This window comes from Cnephaeus nilssonii (assembly GCF_951640355.1).
Source record: "Cnephaeus nilssonii genome assembly, chromosome: 14".
NCBI lineage: Eukaryota > Metazoa > Chordata > Mammalia > Chiroptera > Vespertilionidae > Cnephaeus > Cnephaeus nilssonii.
In genome coordinates, this window is record NC_137085.1 from 56,740,750 (window position 1) to 56,758,225 (window position 17,476).

Genomic DNA, 17,476 nt, shown 5'->3' on the forward strand with positions numbered 1-17,476 from the left:
ACCTCCTGGAGCACAGGTGGCCTCTGAATTCTCACCTGAGCTAGAGCTTTGCAGATGAGCTCCCATCGGCAAGATTCTTCCATCCAGAGCTTTCCCTTTCACCACAGAGAATGCTCCTGCTGGTCCGCAGCCTCTTAGCTCGGGTTTCACATTTGAAAGGGCTCCAAAGGGACAAAGCAGCCCTCGGCAGTCCCACCCCGATGGAATGAACTCGGGTTAGCCTCCCTCAGCCCCCAGTGGCAGAAGCCCCTGCAGTATGGATTTCACAACGGACTCATTTGAAGTGTTGGGACCCAAACACCCAAAGGCCATGAAATTGGTGCTGACTGAGATACTGAATGGGGTTGGGGTGATGGTCTCCTAGAATAAGCCAATCTTGTTCCAAATAATACACCAGGCATTTATTTTGGAAAAGTACTGAGATGCAAGAATTGTATCTCTTCCTGTAAGAAATATTCATTTATCAATCTTCCTGAAGGTATTCATTTATGTCCTCTTTTTTTTTTTTTACTAAATAAAATCAATCATACATGATGATAAAAAAAAATGTTCCAAGTTAGTCATGAAACCTTCTTTTCTATTGAGCAATATGCATGGATCTTGTCAATAAATAGGCGAGAAATCCCACTGGGTACCTGGAAGGCCAGTTGCATTCAGAGTTTCCTGGAGCACACATAGTTGTGAGCTTTGCCCTTCCTACAGTCCTTGGTTTGCCATTTTCCTTGTCTTTGAACCAAAACACAGTTCTTGCCAGGCTTTGAACGCCGAGGGGGCCCCCTGCTCCAGTTGGTGAAGGTGACAGGCTCACCGCCAATCCACTCCCAGCGGCCAGCATGCACTTTGTTATTCAAACCTGATGTGAACCAAAACAATGTGCCAAACGATTTTATTACATTTACACTTGGATATCATATCAGTCTATTGTTCTAAGCTCAGTAGCCACGTGCAAACATGGGCCTATGTTCTAAAACACGGGATTGGATCTGGGGATCCTACACGGCACAACTAAGCACATAAGGCTTTGGGGTTTGGCAGATCTAAATTTAAATCCTCGCTCCAGCACGGCCAGTGTGGTTCAGTGATGGAGCATTGACCTATGAACCAGGAGGTCACAGTTCGATTTCCCAACAGGGCACATGCCTGGGTTGTGGGCTCAGTCCCCAGTGTGGGACCTGCAGGAGGCAGCTGATCAATGATTCGCTCTCATCATTGATGTTTCTATCTCTCTCTCCCTCTCCCTTCCTCTCTGAAATCAATAAAAATATGTAAACCTAGCTCCAGCATGTGTATATTGAGCATCTTCGGGAAGGTTACTTAACCACTCTAAGTTTTCGTTTTCCCATTTAGAAATTGGAATAAAAATAGTATATTGCCCTTGTCCATATGGCTCAGTTGGTTGAGCATTGTCCTGTGCATCGAAAGGTTTCTGGTTCAATTCCCAGTCATGGAACATGCCCAGATTGTGGGTTCAATTCCTGGTAGGCAACTGAGGGGTACTGATTGATGATGTTTCTCTCTCTCTCTAAAAATCAATAAAAACATATTTTTTAAAAATAGTATATCTAGGGTTGTTTTGAGAGTGAAATAAGATCATGCATGTTAAGCACATGACATATATGTGTTTACTAAATGGCAATTATTATTTATCTTATCCTATAGGCAGAACTTTTATCACAGGGACACAGATACACTCTTGTCTATTGCTCTTGTTCTTTATTATTTAAATGTCTCAGTTTTCCTATGTGAAAGTAGCTTACTTGGTATTATTTTTAGTCTGGAGCTTAAGACTTTTTCCATCTGTGACAATTCCAACAAAAAGCAGCTTTTCTCAACTTGCCTCTTTATTCCCACTGGCAATTTTTGGAAATTACACTGTAATGTTGCAAAGCTCTTGGAATTTCTTTTAAAGAAGTATTCCCCCCCTCACTTTCTTTTATAAGAGAAATAAAAAAGAAGAAAATGAGAAAAGGATTCCCCTTCAATAGCATGATCTGAATTTTAAAACCACACGTGACTGTGAAAACAATCTTAGTTATATAGCATACAATCTTCTCTCAACTGATTCTCAGTCAATATTTTGGGGTAGAATAAAATGAAGTACTTGTAGTTAGGAATAACCTATCTTGTTCTAGATTGTTTCCTTGAATTATTGGTCAGGTCACACTATGCCTAGTACTTTGTGGGGATAGAGCCTTGAAATTAGCTGTGGATTTAATGAAAACTCATCCTTCAGCCTTAACTTAATACTCTCAGATAATTTCAGAATTTAGAGACTCACTGAGGGGTAAAGAGATCCTGAGAAGCCAAGAATGGCTTATTAGTATCCTCCTGAAACACACCACCTTTCAAGAGAGATAGTGAGAATACTGACTTTGAGGGGCCCTGAGAATTCTAGTTCTAAAGGGGTTTGAAAGGATTTGTATTATTGTTTAAAATGTAGGAAATATTAAAAATTCAGAAAATAAGGGGTAGCATTAAAATCACCTATAATTCTCAACTGCAGGTTAAACATTTCTAATTTTCTGACATGTTTCTTTTAATATATGTATATATTACATGTATATAAATATATATATCTCATGTATATAAATTTATTTTTTATTTTAAATTATTTCATGCTTCATATATTTATACACTCTGCCTTTTTACTAAGTACCCTGCCACAAATATTTTATGTATAATGTTCATCCAATATGTATTTATTGACTATTAATAAGCATGAGACATTTTATCATGTCTTTAATATTTAATGCTTCTGTAAAGCATTAAATATTAAATATTCCTTCACATGACTATACTATAATTTATTTAATTATCCCCTATTTATAGCTCTATTTTTTTTTACTTTTAGAAATACCACTTGTTGAATTCACTTATCTATAAATAGACCCACATCCCTTATTATTTCTTTGAGATGTGTCTAAAAATGAAAGTTTTGTGTAATTAAGATGAGTTTTTACTAAAATGATGAACAAAAATAGATCCAGAGACAGAGAAGCATCAAACAGACGGTCAAACTTCAGAGGGAAGGAGGTGGGGGCGGGGGGCTGTAAGAGATCAACCAAAGGACTTGTATGCATGCATAGGAGCATAACCAATGGACATAGACACTAGGGAGGCAGTGAGGGCATGTGCTGGGGGGTGGGGGTGGCCAGGGAGAGGTCAAGCGGGGGGGGGGGGGGGCCGCGGGAAGGAGACATATGTAATACTATATGTAATACCTTAAACAATAAAGAATTAATAAAAGAAGATGAGTTTTTAAAGATTATAAATCACAACCATTTGGCCCATGGAAGAGAGACATTCTCCTTGTGTTCTTGTCTCCCTGCTCAGTGCAGCGCAAATACTTGCCTATCCAGAAGGGCTTTCTTCCACTGAAGTCCCAGAGCCATCGCATATGCTGCCTGGACAGGACAGTTACAAGGCTGCCCAGGTGACTACAAGCAAATGAATGAAAATGAGAGCGTCAGTGACAAGGAGTTCAACATTTCTGTTGATATGATCTGCATAGCAGAAATCAAACCCAGCTTAAATAGAAACATATACATATGCAAAAAAAACTTCCCAAGATTTTAATACTATACCTTTTTTATAATTTAATGAGCGTCTCCAGGTGTGATAAATGGCCAGCAAGAAAGTGACATATCTGGGCTTTAAACCACAATTTCAATAGGTCTTTCTATATCTTTTTAGAAAGTCAGCCTACTTATACAGATTAATTACTCAATGCCAAAACATTACTCCTTTCATAGGAAATTTATCTCTAAATGGCACAAATTTGGCAATTACCCAGTTAATGTGATTAGTAAGGTAACCCAGACAATTCAAATAAAATGACTTTGAGACCTACATTTTGAGCTTGGTGTTTAGTTAAATATCCCAATAATTGTGGTCCTTTCATCATACCCAGTGAAATGAGTAGATCTCACTGTCAAACCTTTTTATGTTGTGTAGAAGTTAAAGCACCTGTTCTTAAATATAAATATATATATACATATATACATACATATACATACAAATATATATATACACACATATACTTTCCTCCAAAATGTAATTCTTTTTTATAAGTTTAAGGTATATGGCATAATGACTTGAATTACATATATTATGAAATGATTACCACAACATGTTAACATCATCATTTCCTATAGATACCAGAAGAAAGAGAAAAGTGTTTTTCCTTGAGATGAGAACTCTTAATAACTTTTGATTATACCATACAGCGGTGTTAACTACAGCCATCATGTTGTACATTACATTCCCAAGTACTTTTTATCTTATAAATAGAAGTTTGTACATTTTTACTATCTTTATCCAATTCCCCCACCTCACATCCCCCAAATCTGATCTGTTTTTCTATGATTTTTGTTTTTGTTTTTGTTGTTTAGAGTCCACATATAAGTGAGATCATACAATACTTGTCTTTCTCTGTTTCACTTAATGCCCTCAAGATTCATCCATGTGAAACAAATGGCAAGATGGCTAACACTATTTCAATGTGTGTGTGTGTGTGTGTGTGTGTGTGTGTGTGTGTGTGTGTGTGTAACAACTTCTTTATCCATGCATCTGGTCATGAACACTTAGATTGTTTTCATGTCTTGGCTATTACAAACATTGCTGCTATGAGCATGAGGGCATGTGGGTGCAGATATCTCTTCAATATAGTGTTTTCATCTCCTTCAGATATATTCCCAGAAATGGAATTGCTTGATCATATGGTAGTTCTATTTTTAATTTTTTGAGGAACCTCCATACTGTTTTCCACAGTGGCTGCACTAACTTACAATTCTACCAAAAGTGCACAAGGGTTTCCTTTTCTCCATATCCTCGCCAGAACTTATCTCATCTTTTTGATGATAGACATTCTAACTGGCATGATAATTCTTTGTGAATTATTTTTGCAGCTAGCTGAATTATTCCTATAAGCAATATTTGATTGTGTCTAATTCCCCAGCAGTGCTCATTAAGAGCTCTTTTAAAATGCTTCAAGTAAAAAGCTAATAGATAATAATTATTATTATTTTTAGAACAGAAAGTTTCCAACAAGAAACAAAGTAGCCATGATCTTCTTGCCTGGTTAATATCAACTGATATATTAAAAAGTAAAAAACAAGTGCGGCAATAGAAAATAGTTGAATTAAATTTTATTCAATTTGCCTGTATCTTTCCAAACTGCAGATCCATTTCTTTGCTTTTCCAGATCACATATAGTGAACACAATTAAGCCATTTCTTAATGCTTTTCCCCCCACCATGCCAGACCTTTACTGTTCTATAATGCAGTGGTACTTCTAGGCCTTCTGAGATAGGTAAGCCTCTTTACTCCTTTTCTGAATGGCCTTAGGCCGCTGGATTTGGGTTTTGTGACTTGTCTCTGTTTTCATTATTTACTGTCAGCTCCTGTCTGACAGTTCAGCTGATATGAGAGCACACCTTTTCCCAGACCCCTCACATCCAATATGGCAATTCTAATGTGATGAGAGTTGGGACACAGAACATTAAATGTGTGTTACATATAGGCTGAAGGAAGGCTTCAAGGACTTCCTCAGTCTACACGGTATATTGGACAGAGTATGGGAGACCTGGCTTCTACTTTCTGCTCTGCCCCTAACTCCCTTATAGATGTAACTTCAGCCTCATCTTCATCATCAGGAAGCAACAAGTTTTATTTAGCACCTCCTCCTGCTTTAAGATTCTTGAAATTATCTTTAAAAGAGCCTTTAAAATCCATCTTAGCTGGTCAAGTGCAAGTTTGATTCCCTTTTTGACTCTAAGAAGCAATAAGTCTTAAAGGATCAAGATGAGAAAATAGCTGTGTTTAGGATAGGTAAGATGCGAGACCATAGTTAGTCATAAAAAAATAGGCATTTGTATGTTGATTATTTTATAAAAATGTCATTCCTTTGATGCTTATATACATAAACTATGGTGGATACTAGATAGATAACTATGCATACAGAGAGAAATAAAAATAAAATACAGAGATCTACATGCAAATAAATCTTTCGACAGCTTTGAAATTTTAAATCATTCCAAGTGTAGTATTTAAAACAGAAACCTTAATTTTTCTAGTTACAGAAACACACATCTACTTTTTTGATACTTTTTGATTAAGCATAGACGTATTTCAGAGTAACTCTTTAAGGCTATGCCAGCAGGGGTTCCAGACACTCCTGTGGAAAAACAAAATGGGTCGAAAGATAATGATCTATAATAATAGAATTATCAAATGTACAATGACTACCTAAGGAAGTGAGCAGATGAGATTACAACATGTAAATTCAAGAAATACCCAATCTAGCAGTCTGGCTCCTCTGGGTTAGAAAAATAATAAAACACCAATGGGGAGGAGAGGAGATTGGAGATAAAGCTTGACTTGAGCTAGTGATCTGATTAGGGACAAGGGATAAAGTAAAATTTGCTGTTCTTCTTGAAACACGGGTGCTGTAAATGACCCGCTGTAAAGGACCTCCAAGTAGCAAGGCAGCCCAGGGAAACATAGCCCAAAATTGAATAATGGTCCCCGAGACCAACTCAAAGACATACTAGATGCTTATTAATTCTAATTATAGAAGTTAAAACCATCTCATAAACATGTTTTATAAGAAAGAGAACATGAGGTTATAAAATGTTGAAATTATAATTTTACATCGCAGAAAGAATTGATAATTCCTAGAGGAATACCATTTTTCAAGCCATATGGGTAAGAGAAAAAGTGAACAAAAGGAACCTGAAAGGGAACGGGGGAAGGAAAGCAGGGAGGCCCACAGAGAATGAAAACATGTTGAATGGTAAGGGAGAAATTGGGGTGCAGAGAAAAATCGTACTGAGGAGGTGCCCTTGCTTCTCAAAAATGTTCCTCTTGGAATGACTAATCCAAAGGGATATGGAGACCTTTCTTTTTTTTTTTTTTTTAAGTTTGCTTTTTATCTGCAGCCAGACACTTTCTGAAATGCCTGTAACTAGTATTAACTATTCTTGGGGTAATCATTCTTGTCTTTCTGAAATAAAATGCATATTAAAGTACCATACCAATAAAATCAGATCAAACATTCATACCCATTCTTTCAATTAAAATTTTTAAATCAGAAATTTTTAATGATATTTTAAAAATCATATACCATATGTATTTTTCTTTGCCTCTCATACATTCTGGAAAACTATAAGAAATGGTATTTGATAGGTGTTTTAATTTCTGGACCAATATGGTGAATTAGATAATGTGTAATTCGAAAACAAATTTTATATTACTGATAGATATATCATCACTTTATAAAAATACTAGAGGCCCGATGCACAAAATTTGTGCAAGAGTAGGCCTTCCTTCCCCAGGCTGCCGGCACCGGCTTCCCTCTGGCACCCGGGACTTGGGCTTCGCTCTGGCCCCAGCTTCATCCAGAAGGACATCCGGAATGACGTCCGGTCTAATTAGCATATAACCCTTTTATTATTATAGATGATAAAAAACTCTACTTGCCCCTAAAAACTTTCTCTTGTTCTGAAAGTTTCTGAATTTTATACCTAAAAATAAATTACAGTCCTACAGCTGAAAACAATTCTGAGACCAGAGTTTATTAAAATGACCTCAAAACATGAACAAATTAGTTCTGACCCTGCTTATTTTGTGTTTGATTTGCTAGATATGATCACTAATCTCCTTGAATTAATATGAAAGAGAGGAATTTTACATCATTATAATAGATTTTATAATAGTTTATTGCAGAACAAAATATCTACCTATTTATATTGTTTTTAAATACCATTTATATTTTTATATATGCAATAAACAAATATTGCTTGTAAGCCCTATGGTTACATTTAGGTCCAGAGAACTTTTTAATTCAACCTATAGTAAAACATCAACTCAATGAAAGATGAATTTTGTCATTTAAATTCAGTGACTTTTACATTCTTAAAGGAGCTTTCTGGGAAGGATTATGTGGGAGGAAATTATCAGGATTGTATGACAACTTTACTGATGTAAAATGCAGGGTGTAAGGCCTTGCCAACTGAAGAGTTATGGTGTCTATATCTCTGAAGCTCATAGATGAATGAGGAACAATTTAGTTATTAGGTTGTGGGGTCAATACTGGGGAATAATATTTAAAAGTGTGATCTGATCTACAGTAAGTGTCCAAATAAATAATTATTGAATGAATGAACCTATAAACTCAGAACTTGATTGTATCTTCCTTAGGTTTGCTCCAAGAGATCATTTTGATTCTAACCCAAAGAAAACTTAGTATTCATAATTTAATAAAAAACCCTAATATGTCTTTGCTGTGATACAAAATGATTAACATATAATTTTGAAAACCTGCTTTAAATTAGCCCAATACAAAGTTAAAATAAGTGTCCTTGTCAATACACCTGAGATGAGATATCCCCCTATACTTATGAAATTATTTTTGAGAGTATAATAACAAATTTATATCCTCTCTCTCTCTCTCTCTCTCTCTCTCTCTCTCTCTCTCTCTCTCTCTCTCTCTCTCTCTCATTTATTTACTTGAATAACCACAATCAAGTTATTTTTCTTCCCTGAATCTCTTTATCTGTAACATGTAAACCATAATACCTGCTTTTCTGACTGAAGTGATGGGAGGGTCAAATAAACTCCTATATGTGAAAGAATTCTGTTAACTATAAATGTAATCTAAAAGTAAGGTGTTATTGGCAAAGAAGCATGTAGAACAAGGTCAGTGTAAAAGGGTCGTGGTGCGTAGGTGCTTCAAACCAAATTATAGCTGAAATCATAGAGCAAATGCATGAGGAAGTAGAAAGGCCTTTACATTAATTTGGGCTTTTATTTTATTACTGGGTTAAGTGAACTGTGTAACAGTAATAGTTATATGAGGAGTCCCTTTATAACTAGTCTTACTCATCATTAAAATCCAGCTATAATTAGATGGATCGATAAAACAAAATAAACAGAAGTACTGGAGGACAAATGTAGGGTTCTCAACATGAAACTATCAGCAATATTACTATAAGTTGCCATAGAAATAATTTTTGACACCAAAAAGCTAGAAGATCATAATCTCAGAATAAAGACTAGTCCTTCAAAGAAGAGACCGTTGGTGACCTTACACCAACATTGATGAATGCATGGAAAGGTAACACTCAATAGATGTCTTTATTTTTCTCATAACATTAAGAATCAAGTAAAGCCTCATTAAGATCACCAGAATTCCAGCCCAGCCAGTGTTGCTCAGTGGTTGAGCACTGACCTAGGAAGAGGCCACAGTTTGATTCCTGGTCAGGGCACTGTCATTTGAAAACCACTGAAAGGTGAACAACAAGGCTATTTGCAAACTTGAAGTTTGGGGGTTCTGTTGCTTTGCTCATCATATTTTACCAATAAATCCCAGCAGAACCTGCGCTTCTGCATTTGCCCTCATTTTTGTCAGTAGAGAAACTATTCTCTTCCCTTCTCTAGAATTGTAATCTCATCCTTGCTAATTCAGAAAGCTTTGATTACATATCAAAGCTCTGTCCTTAAGGAGTAAACCAGACTTATTCCACTATTTCTAAGACAAACTTTAAATAAAAGTAGGACATCTAGACCCTGGACTACCAGAAAGATGAACAAATTTCTATTTCCTATAGAAATTAAGCCTGAAACATCAGTGTAGGCAAACATGACAAAACTGAGGCTGTCTCACTTCAGGCATATCGTAAGAGGACAGGTTTCTTTGGAAAAGATAATAATGCTGGGGGGAAAGAAGGCAGCAGGAAAAGAGAAAGACCAAATATGAGATGGGTTGACTCCATGAAAGAAGCTGTAGGCATGAGTCTACAGGAGCTGAGCAGGGCTGCTAGGTCAGGGTATTGTAGATATCACTCATTCTTAGAGATGCCAGAGGCCACAGCCAACTCAACGACACATAGCAACAAGGACATTTGGTTATTAATTATTCTTTAACATATAATACTAGAAGCCCGGTGCACGAAATTCGTGCACGGCGGGGGGTTGTCCCTCAGCCCAGCCTGTACCCTCTCCAATCTGGGACTCCTGGAGGGATGTCCGACTGCCCGTTTAGGCCCGATCCTTGTGGGATCGGGCCTAAACGGGCAGTCGGACATCCCTCTCACAATCCAGGACTGCTGTCTCCCAACTGCTTGCCTGCCTGCCTTCCTGATTGCCCCTAACTGCTTCTGCCTGCCAGCCTGATCACCCCACTCCGCTGCCAGCCTGGTTGATGCTTAACTGCTCCCCTGCCAGCCTGTTTGCCCCCCAACTTCCCTCCTCTGCCGGCCTGGTCACCCCTAACTGCCCTCTCCTGCAGGGTTGATCACCTCCAACTGCCCTCCCTTGCAGGCCTGGTCCCTCACAACTGCCCTCCCTTGCAGGCTTGGTCCCTCTCAACTGCCCTCCCTTGCAGGCCGGGTCCCTCCCAACTGCCCTCTCCTGCTGGCCATCTTGTGGTGGCCATCTTGTGTCCACATGGGGGCAGGATCTTTGACCAGATGGGGGCAGCTATATTGTGTGTTGCAGTGATGATCAATCTGTATATTACTCTTTTATTAGATAGGATAGAGGCCTGGTGCACGGGTGGGGGCCAGCTGGTTTGCCCTGAAGGATGTCCCTGATCAGGGTGGGTTTCCCTTGGGGCATGGGGCGGCCTGAGCGAGGGGCCTGTGGTGGTTTGCAGGCCGGCCACGCCTCCTGGCAACCCAAGGGGAGGCCCTGGTATCTGGAATTTATTTTCCTTCTACAATTGAAACTTTGTAGCCTGGGGCGGCAGCCATTTCTGGGGCGGCAGCCATTTCTGTGGCAGTTAATTCACCTTCTACAATTGAAACTTTGTAGCCTTAAGCGGGTGAGCCTGGCCAGGGTGTGCGGAAAGCTTTGCTTCCTCTGTTGCCGCCGGCAACCCTGGCCTGCTCTCTCAAGCTCCATTCTGACGCCATTTGTTTGAATTTGTTTACCTTCTATAATTGAAACTTTGTAGCTTGAGTGGAGGCTTAGGCCAGCAATGGCTATGGAAAGCTTGGCTTGCTCTGTTACCTGGGAAACCTTGCTCTCTGTGGCTGTAGCCATCTTGGATTGGGGTTAATTTGCATACTCACCCTGATTGGCTGGTGGGCGTGGCTTGGCTGGTGGGCGTGGCTTATGTAGCGGAGTGATGGTTAATTTGCATATTACCATTTTATTAGAGAGGATTATGGGAATATATGTACTTAAAGAATATTCATAGAATTTTTTTTTTAATTTAACTTATTGTATACCACCAACATCAACAAAGACATGGATGCCACTGACTAAACTTGATTTTGCCTTTACTTATACTTAGGACATGAAATATATCCATGAAAAAAGGGATGGTTACTTTGACCAGTTTTTAAATATACTGTTAAAATATCCTATTAACTTTTTAAAAATCTAAGTATAATGTCCACACAATAAAATGCATACATTTTAAATTATTTAATTTGATAATTTTTGACAATGGTATATATCCATGTAACAACTACCCAGACCAAAACATAGAATAGTTAGAGCTCATCTATTTTCCTGTCACCCCACAGTTCCTGCCAGAGATAACTATTTTTTTTTTTAATTTCCAACACCAACTAATAGATTAGTTGTTTTTCTCTTATTTAAATGTAAGCACACAATATGTATTCTTTTCTGTTGGGTTGCTTCCTCTCTACATGATGTTTTTGAGATTTATCCACATCATTGGAGGTTTCAGAAGTTCATTCCATTTTATTGTTTATCAAATAACTAGAGGCCCAGTGCACGAAATTCATGCACAGGTGGGGTCCCTAGGCCTGGCCAGCGATCAGGGCCAATCAGGTTCCCTGCCTCCCCGCCCGCCCCCAGTTCCCCATCCCAGCCTGGGGCCCGGCTCTGATTGGGTGATCAGGGCCTGCCGGCCGGGGGGAGGAACAGGGGGAGGAACCCGGGAGGTTGGCCACCGGCCCCAAGGAGAGAGCCAGCCCTCGAGCCCCCTGGGAAAGGGGCCGCATCCGCCACCACCCATCTATGGTTCCCCGTCCCAGTCCTGGTGCTTGCCGGCCGCGGGGAGGGACCAGGAGGTTGGCTGACAGGCCCCATTGGCAATTGGGGCCTGTGGCCTGGGGGCAGCTCCTGCATTGAGCGTCTACCCCCTGGTGGTCAGTGTGCGTGATAGCGACCAGTCGTTCTAATTGTTCTATCGAAACGATTGCTTAGGCCTTTATGTATACAGATTTATCAAAAAGAAACTACAGTATTGCCTTTTGAAGGAGAAAATATAAAGAACTCCTATAAATCAATAACAAAAAAGACAAATGACCCAGACTATATTATGAAAGAAATAGATATGAAATTGTTGTGAACTTTTTTATTTTAACATATATTTTTATTTCTCTTAGGTAAATCTTAAGGAGTAGAATTGCTAGGTCAGAAGGTAGATGCATGTAAGTTGTAAAAAACCTGCCACACAGTTCTACAAAGTGGTTGTGCTATTTTATACATCCACCAACAATCATTAGAATTCCATTTGGTCTACAACATGTGATATGGTCTGTCTTTGTGATTTTAACTATTCTAGTGGGTGTAAAAAAGTGGTATTTTATTATGATTTTAATGTGCATTTCCCCATGTCTAATGGTGGTGAGCACTTTTTCATGTACCTAATGATCAATTGTATACCTTCTTTTGTAAAGTCTCCAAGTCATTCATTATTTTTTTTCCCGGCTGTCTTTTTGTAATTGATTTGTAGGAGTTGTTTGTATTTTCAAGAATCAAGATCTTCATCATATATATGAGTTGAGATTGGCTTTTCCCAAAGGTGGTTTGCCCTTTCATTTTTTTACTAGTGTTTTTAGAGAGCATAACTTTTTAAATCTGACAACGTGCAAGATCTGACTGATATCGACCAGGGACTTCTCTAGTCTCAATTTCCAGCCACAGGGCATATTAGTCTAACTGCATTGTTTTGGATAATATCCAGGTAGGCTAAAAAGGAGGGTCATGGATATTTATGATTTTTAAAGTCTTCCTGGATGAGGCAAATTTTGTTGTCATTATTTGACCACAAGTCATCCTTCATTGAGTGACCCTTTGTCCAACATGTCTGGTTTCATAATCACCAGTGTCTCTTACAGAGTCATAGGTCTGAAGCGATCAGACCTTTCATTGCTACATAGTTTCAAATCAATAAGCAGGAATTCTTATTTAATTAAAAAATGATAGAGCCTGCAATGCTGCTGACTCGGAAGAGCTCCTTCTGAGTTTCTCCAAGAGATTGAGACAGAGAGGCTAGACAATAGATATGTGGCAATGGTACTGTTTTACCAGGAAAAAGCTACATCAAAGGTCAGTCCCAAATCCATCCTGACCTACGGAACGCTCTCTGGGCTCCTAAAACAAAGCCAGGTAGGGATTAGACAACACTTGAGTGAATGAAGCAACCCTGCAATTCCACGAGAAAATAAAAAGACAGCAGGAACAAAAACATCAGACAAATGTACAAGGTTTCTTACTGCTCCCTGCAAGCTCGGGCAGCTGCGTTCCATGAGCCTCTGGGTGCTGTGATCAGGGAGTGGCAGTATCCTGAGTGAGGGTGCCACCCGGCTGGACAGGATTGGTCTCCCACCGCCTGGAAAACAGTGTCTGTGTTCACACCACAGTGGTCTTCACAATCTAGAGTCTGTGCTCGGCACAAAGCATCCCAGGAGTCCCTTGAATAGATTAGTTTTGTCACCAGAAAGAAGGTCAGCCCTCATCCCAATTCTCCACCTTCAGAAATGCAAGGGCTTCCTACAGAAAACATGACTAAAGTTAGCAATGTTTCAATTTTATACCTCTGATATTCTGATAGTTAAATAAGTGCTTCTTCTTTTTATTAAATGTATTTTTATTGATTTTAGAGAGGAAGGGAGAGGGAGATAGAAACATCAATGATGGGAGAGAATCATTGATTGGCTCCTTCCTGCACCTCCCCCACTGGAGATGGAGCCCGCAACCCAGGCATGTGCCATGACCAGGAATCAAACCATGACCTCCTGGTTCATAGGTTGACTCTCAACCACTGAGCCACGCCAGCCAGGCAACACATGCTTCTTAAATTGTAGTGATATATCGAATGTATTTTCCTTTTCTCAAATTCTAAAATTGTATTGATATAACTAATGTATTTTGTGATTTAAATACCTCTTTTTAAATTGCATCCATATAACTGGTGTATTTTGTGATTTTTAAAATGCTACTAAGGCTAATTTTCCCCTCTTCTCCTTCAAAGTGCAATGAGAGCAGGCAGACGTAGCATGTAGCATGAGTTGACAGATGATTCCCTCTTTGTTACTCATCAGAGGGCACACTGCAAGTAGAGGTATTGGGCTGCTCAGCCTGTGTCCCACCTTGGTTTGGGGGCTCCAAGCTTTCCAGACGATCCCATCGCACTTATACAGCTTTTGGAGGCTTTCTTCAAAATGGAAGAGTCCGTTCAATTCCAGCGTGCAGTTCTTTGGGAATGAGGGCAAATGGCTCTGTGGGAAAGAAAGGCCATTGAGATTTGACTTAATGTATGCTGATCACATACCCAGCCCCTTTAGGTCCTCATTTGTTGAGCAGCATTTGTGTTGAGTAAACTATCCCTGAACTTGAAGGCTATTTTATGGCCCAGGAAACAGCTGGTTGTAAGGTGAATAGGGAGTAAAAAGATTCTCATACCTGTCTGGGGAAGTGTGAGTGGGTTGTGGATTCCATCTTATCTGCTTGAGGTCCTTCTGCCGCTTCGATTGTCTTTTGTGGCCGACTAATCATGGGCACTTTGGTCTTCCTTCTGTGAACTGGGGAACTGTCATCCTCCAGTTGCAGGGAAACTATCCCATGATACTGAGGAAATCAATACACAACAATTCAGAAAAAATAAACACCATGGTAGCAAACAAAAATTGGATAAAATCTAAAAGGTGTTTCTTTTCCTCACCACCCAAGCCTCCAGGACAAATTTCAAACCAGGTGTTTAAGAGAAATTAATGTAAGATATAAAAAATAGATGTACTATTTTGCATCCACAAACTCAAGAAATTTAGCGATTCTCTCAGACTATGCTTACATTATAGATAATGTCTGTTCCATTTCTGTAAACAGAGGATGGACGGACCTAAGACCAACAGAGAACAAAATATAAACAACATTGGCTTGAATAATAATTAGCAATCGGTTAATTATTCCAGTCAGATCTTGTTAATGTCTGAAAAATTTTAAAACATGTTTCTCAAGATTTTCCATGTCCCAATCATTGGAATTTTAAAAATCACTGAACCTAATCGCAGCTTATCAATGTTGATTCATATATTCATAGCCCCAGTTAGGGAGGAAAAAACAAACTTATTTTGTTGGTATATCTATAGTGCACACCATCCAAGAAAACATGCACACACACACTCTCTCTCTCAAATACACACACACACACACACACACTAATGAATGTGTGTCTGGTTAGACAGACTGTTGTGCAAATAAGGTCAAAGCCATGGTTTCCACCCACACTCAAGCAGATTGCTTAATCTCATTCTGCTCCAGGGTCACTGGTCATTTCTTGATTAAAAAAGAAACCACAAGCAGAAATTATATGGATGAGCCCGTATGTCTGTCACCTCAATTAGCATAATTAATGAAGTGGGACAGCAGTATGCCATTTGTATACAAAAGGCACTGCATGATTGTGCAAGGATCCATGGTCCCCACTCACTATAAGGACCAAAACAGTTTCTTCCGTGCTTAGCAATACTCGTGAATATCTTTTGATTTTTTAATATGTACCCCACACATCAAATCCCAGGAGGTCCCCACCCTTACTGTTTTGCCATTCCCTCGGCTTCTAAGCCTCATTCCATAAACATCTGTAGAATCAAAGCCCCGTGGGGTGTCTCCCCTGGTGACTGCTGGCCGCTTGGAAGATGGAAGAGGTCTTCTTTCCAGATGAAAGGAACCAGACATGGTGGGGAAGGAAGACCCTGGGGACGGCGGCTGCCAAGAGCCCTTTTTCCACGCGTGGTGCTTGTTTGGGTTGAAGGAATATGAAGGATGGCACCGTCCTGGAGGCGGGCAAGATGACAGGTCAGTTCATTCATTTACACAAACAGATAAGTGATCACATCGACCCAGCCCCTGTGGCAGCTTGTCATGACACTCAGACGGATGGTTTTCCCACCAGATGTTGCCTTTTTGCCATTTGCCAGAAAATCCTTTACTCCTCATCAGTTTCCCGATGCCCTTCTGCCCATCTACAAGGAGACTGTAAAGCCATGAAATGGATTTCACAAACCACAAGTGAAAATCATTGTTGTGGTTTTAGAATCCTACTTGTACACTAACGGCCTCACAGCTGTTCCTATTACAGCTCTCCTCAATACCTCAGGTTTAGCCACCGATCAAGCATCATTCCATGAAGTGATCACCCTTTCGCCAATCTCCTAGAGAAAGAAACTGACATTGTGTGGAGATAGCAGTGAAATCAAGGAACAGTTACAAAAATGAGCATTCCTCTGCTACAGAGCAAAGGTCCAGTAAGTCTTAATGGAGCTACTTCTATTGGAAACGTCGCCAAGTAGTATGAAAAGAATCTTAACCCAGAACTGGCATCTGGATATGTGACACTTCATGTGAAAAGTGTGCGCTTCGTGTATTTTGTAGACTTAATGTGATCAGAAAATTCTACTGAAAAGGACATGAATCTGGTGAGAAAAGATGGTGGGGAGAGATGCTGTGGAAATACGAGTATTATAAGAGAAAGATGATAATGCATATTTTTATTATAGGATGACAAAGAGAAGAGGAGATAATAGATTTAAAGCAAGGAAAACATGTGAACCATAGGGCATAACAGGTCTAAAAACATAGGACTACGAGCTAGCATGGTAACTGGACAGTTATCAAAGGCAAAACAGACTAATAAGAAGAAGGTATTTGGCAGGGGGAAAAACCAAAGCCCCAGAAACTTTGGCGGGTCTTTGTTTTATTTAGTTCACAGGTTGTTTTTTAGCATCTACCACCCAGGGCCCATTTGGCTCTGCAATCCAAGGTTATTCATTCATGTTCTCCAGCTGCTCCTGAATCCCCGAGCCAGCTGCACCTTTCCCGTCTATTTTTCTCCCATCCCTCCCTCTTTTAGGCCTTTCCTGGTCACACTCCAGTGGGGACTCCGATTTTCTTCGGCTTTAAGAGCTCTCTTTAACAGGGGAAGATAATTACAGCCCTCCAGACCCTGAGGGAAAATAATTGTCGGTAGATTCTCACCAACATTGTTTCCCCCTCGGTGAGAACAACAAACGGGTAGGAAAAAAAAAAAAAAAACACAACACACGAACTACGGCACTGACTTGTTGCTTTTCTGAAACCACAGTTCTTAGCGGGAGGAACACCGCATGAAGCAGAGGGCAGAATAAAGGGCCCGCACCACCACCGAGGTGGCTTTCTTGACAAGAAATTAAGCATTTTGACGTGAAGGCGTTATCATGCACACTGGCTGTTGAAA

At 39.7% G+C, this 17,476-nt stretch overlaps 1 protein-coding gene across 1 annotated transcript in view; it reads right to left on the reverse strand.

The window, feature by feature from the left end:
- Window positions 1–598: 598 nt before the first annotated feature.
- The window catches only part of LOC307110928 (FRAS1-related extracellular matrix protein 1-like), a gene marked incomplete at its 5' end in the record, with an annotated part of 46,578 nt that continues 29,700 nt past the window's right edge, over window positions 599–17,476 (reverse strand). The window contains 7 exons of the mRNA XM_079790490.1: window positions 599–853; window positions 3,352–3,437; window positions 13,476–13,591; window positions 14,352–14,480; window positions 14,665–14,829; window positions 15,053–15,100; window positions 15,799–16,037. Coding sequence (XP_079646616.1) covers window positions 654–853; window positions 3,352–3,437; window positions 13,476–13,591; window positions 14,352–14,480; window positions 14,665–14,829; window positions 15,053–15,100; window positions 15,799–16,037 — 983 coding nt within the window. The 3' untranslated portion in view covers window positions 599–653. The remainder of the gene's footprint in view (window positions 854–3,351; window positions 3,438–13,475; window positions 13,592–14,351; window positions 14,481–14,664; window positions 14,830–15,052; window positions 15,101–15,798; window positions 16,038–17,476) is intronic.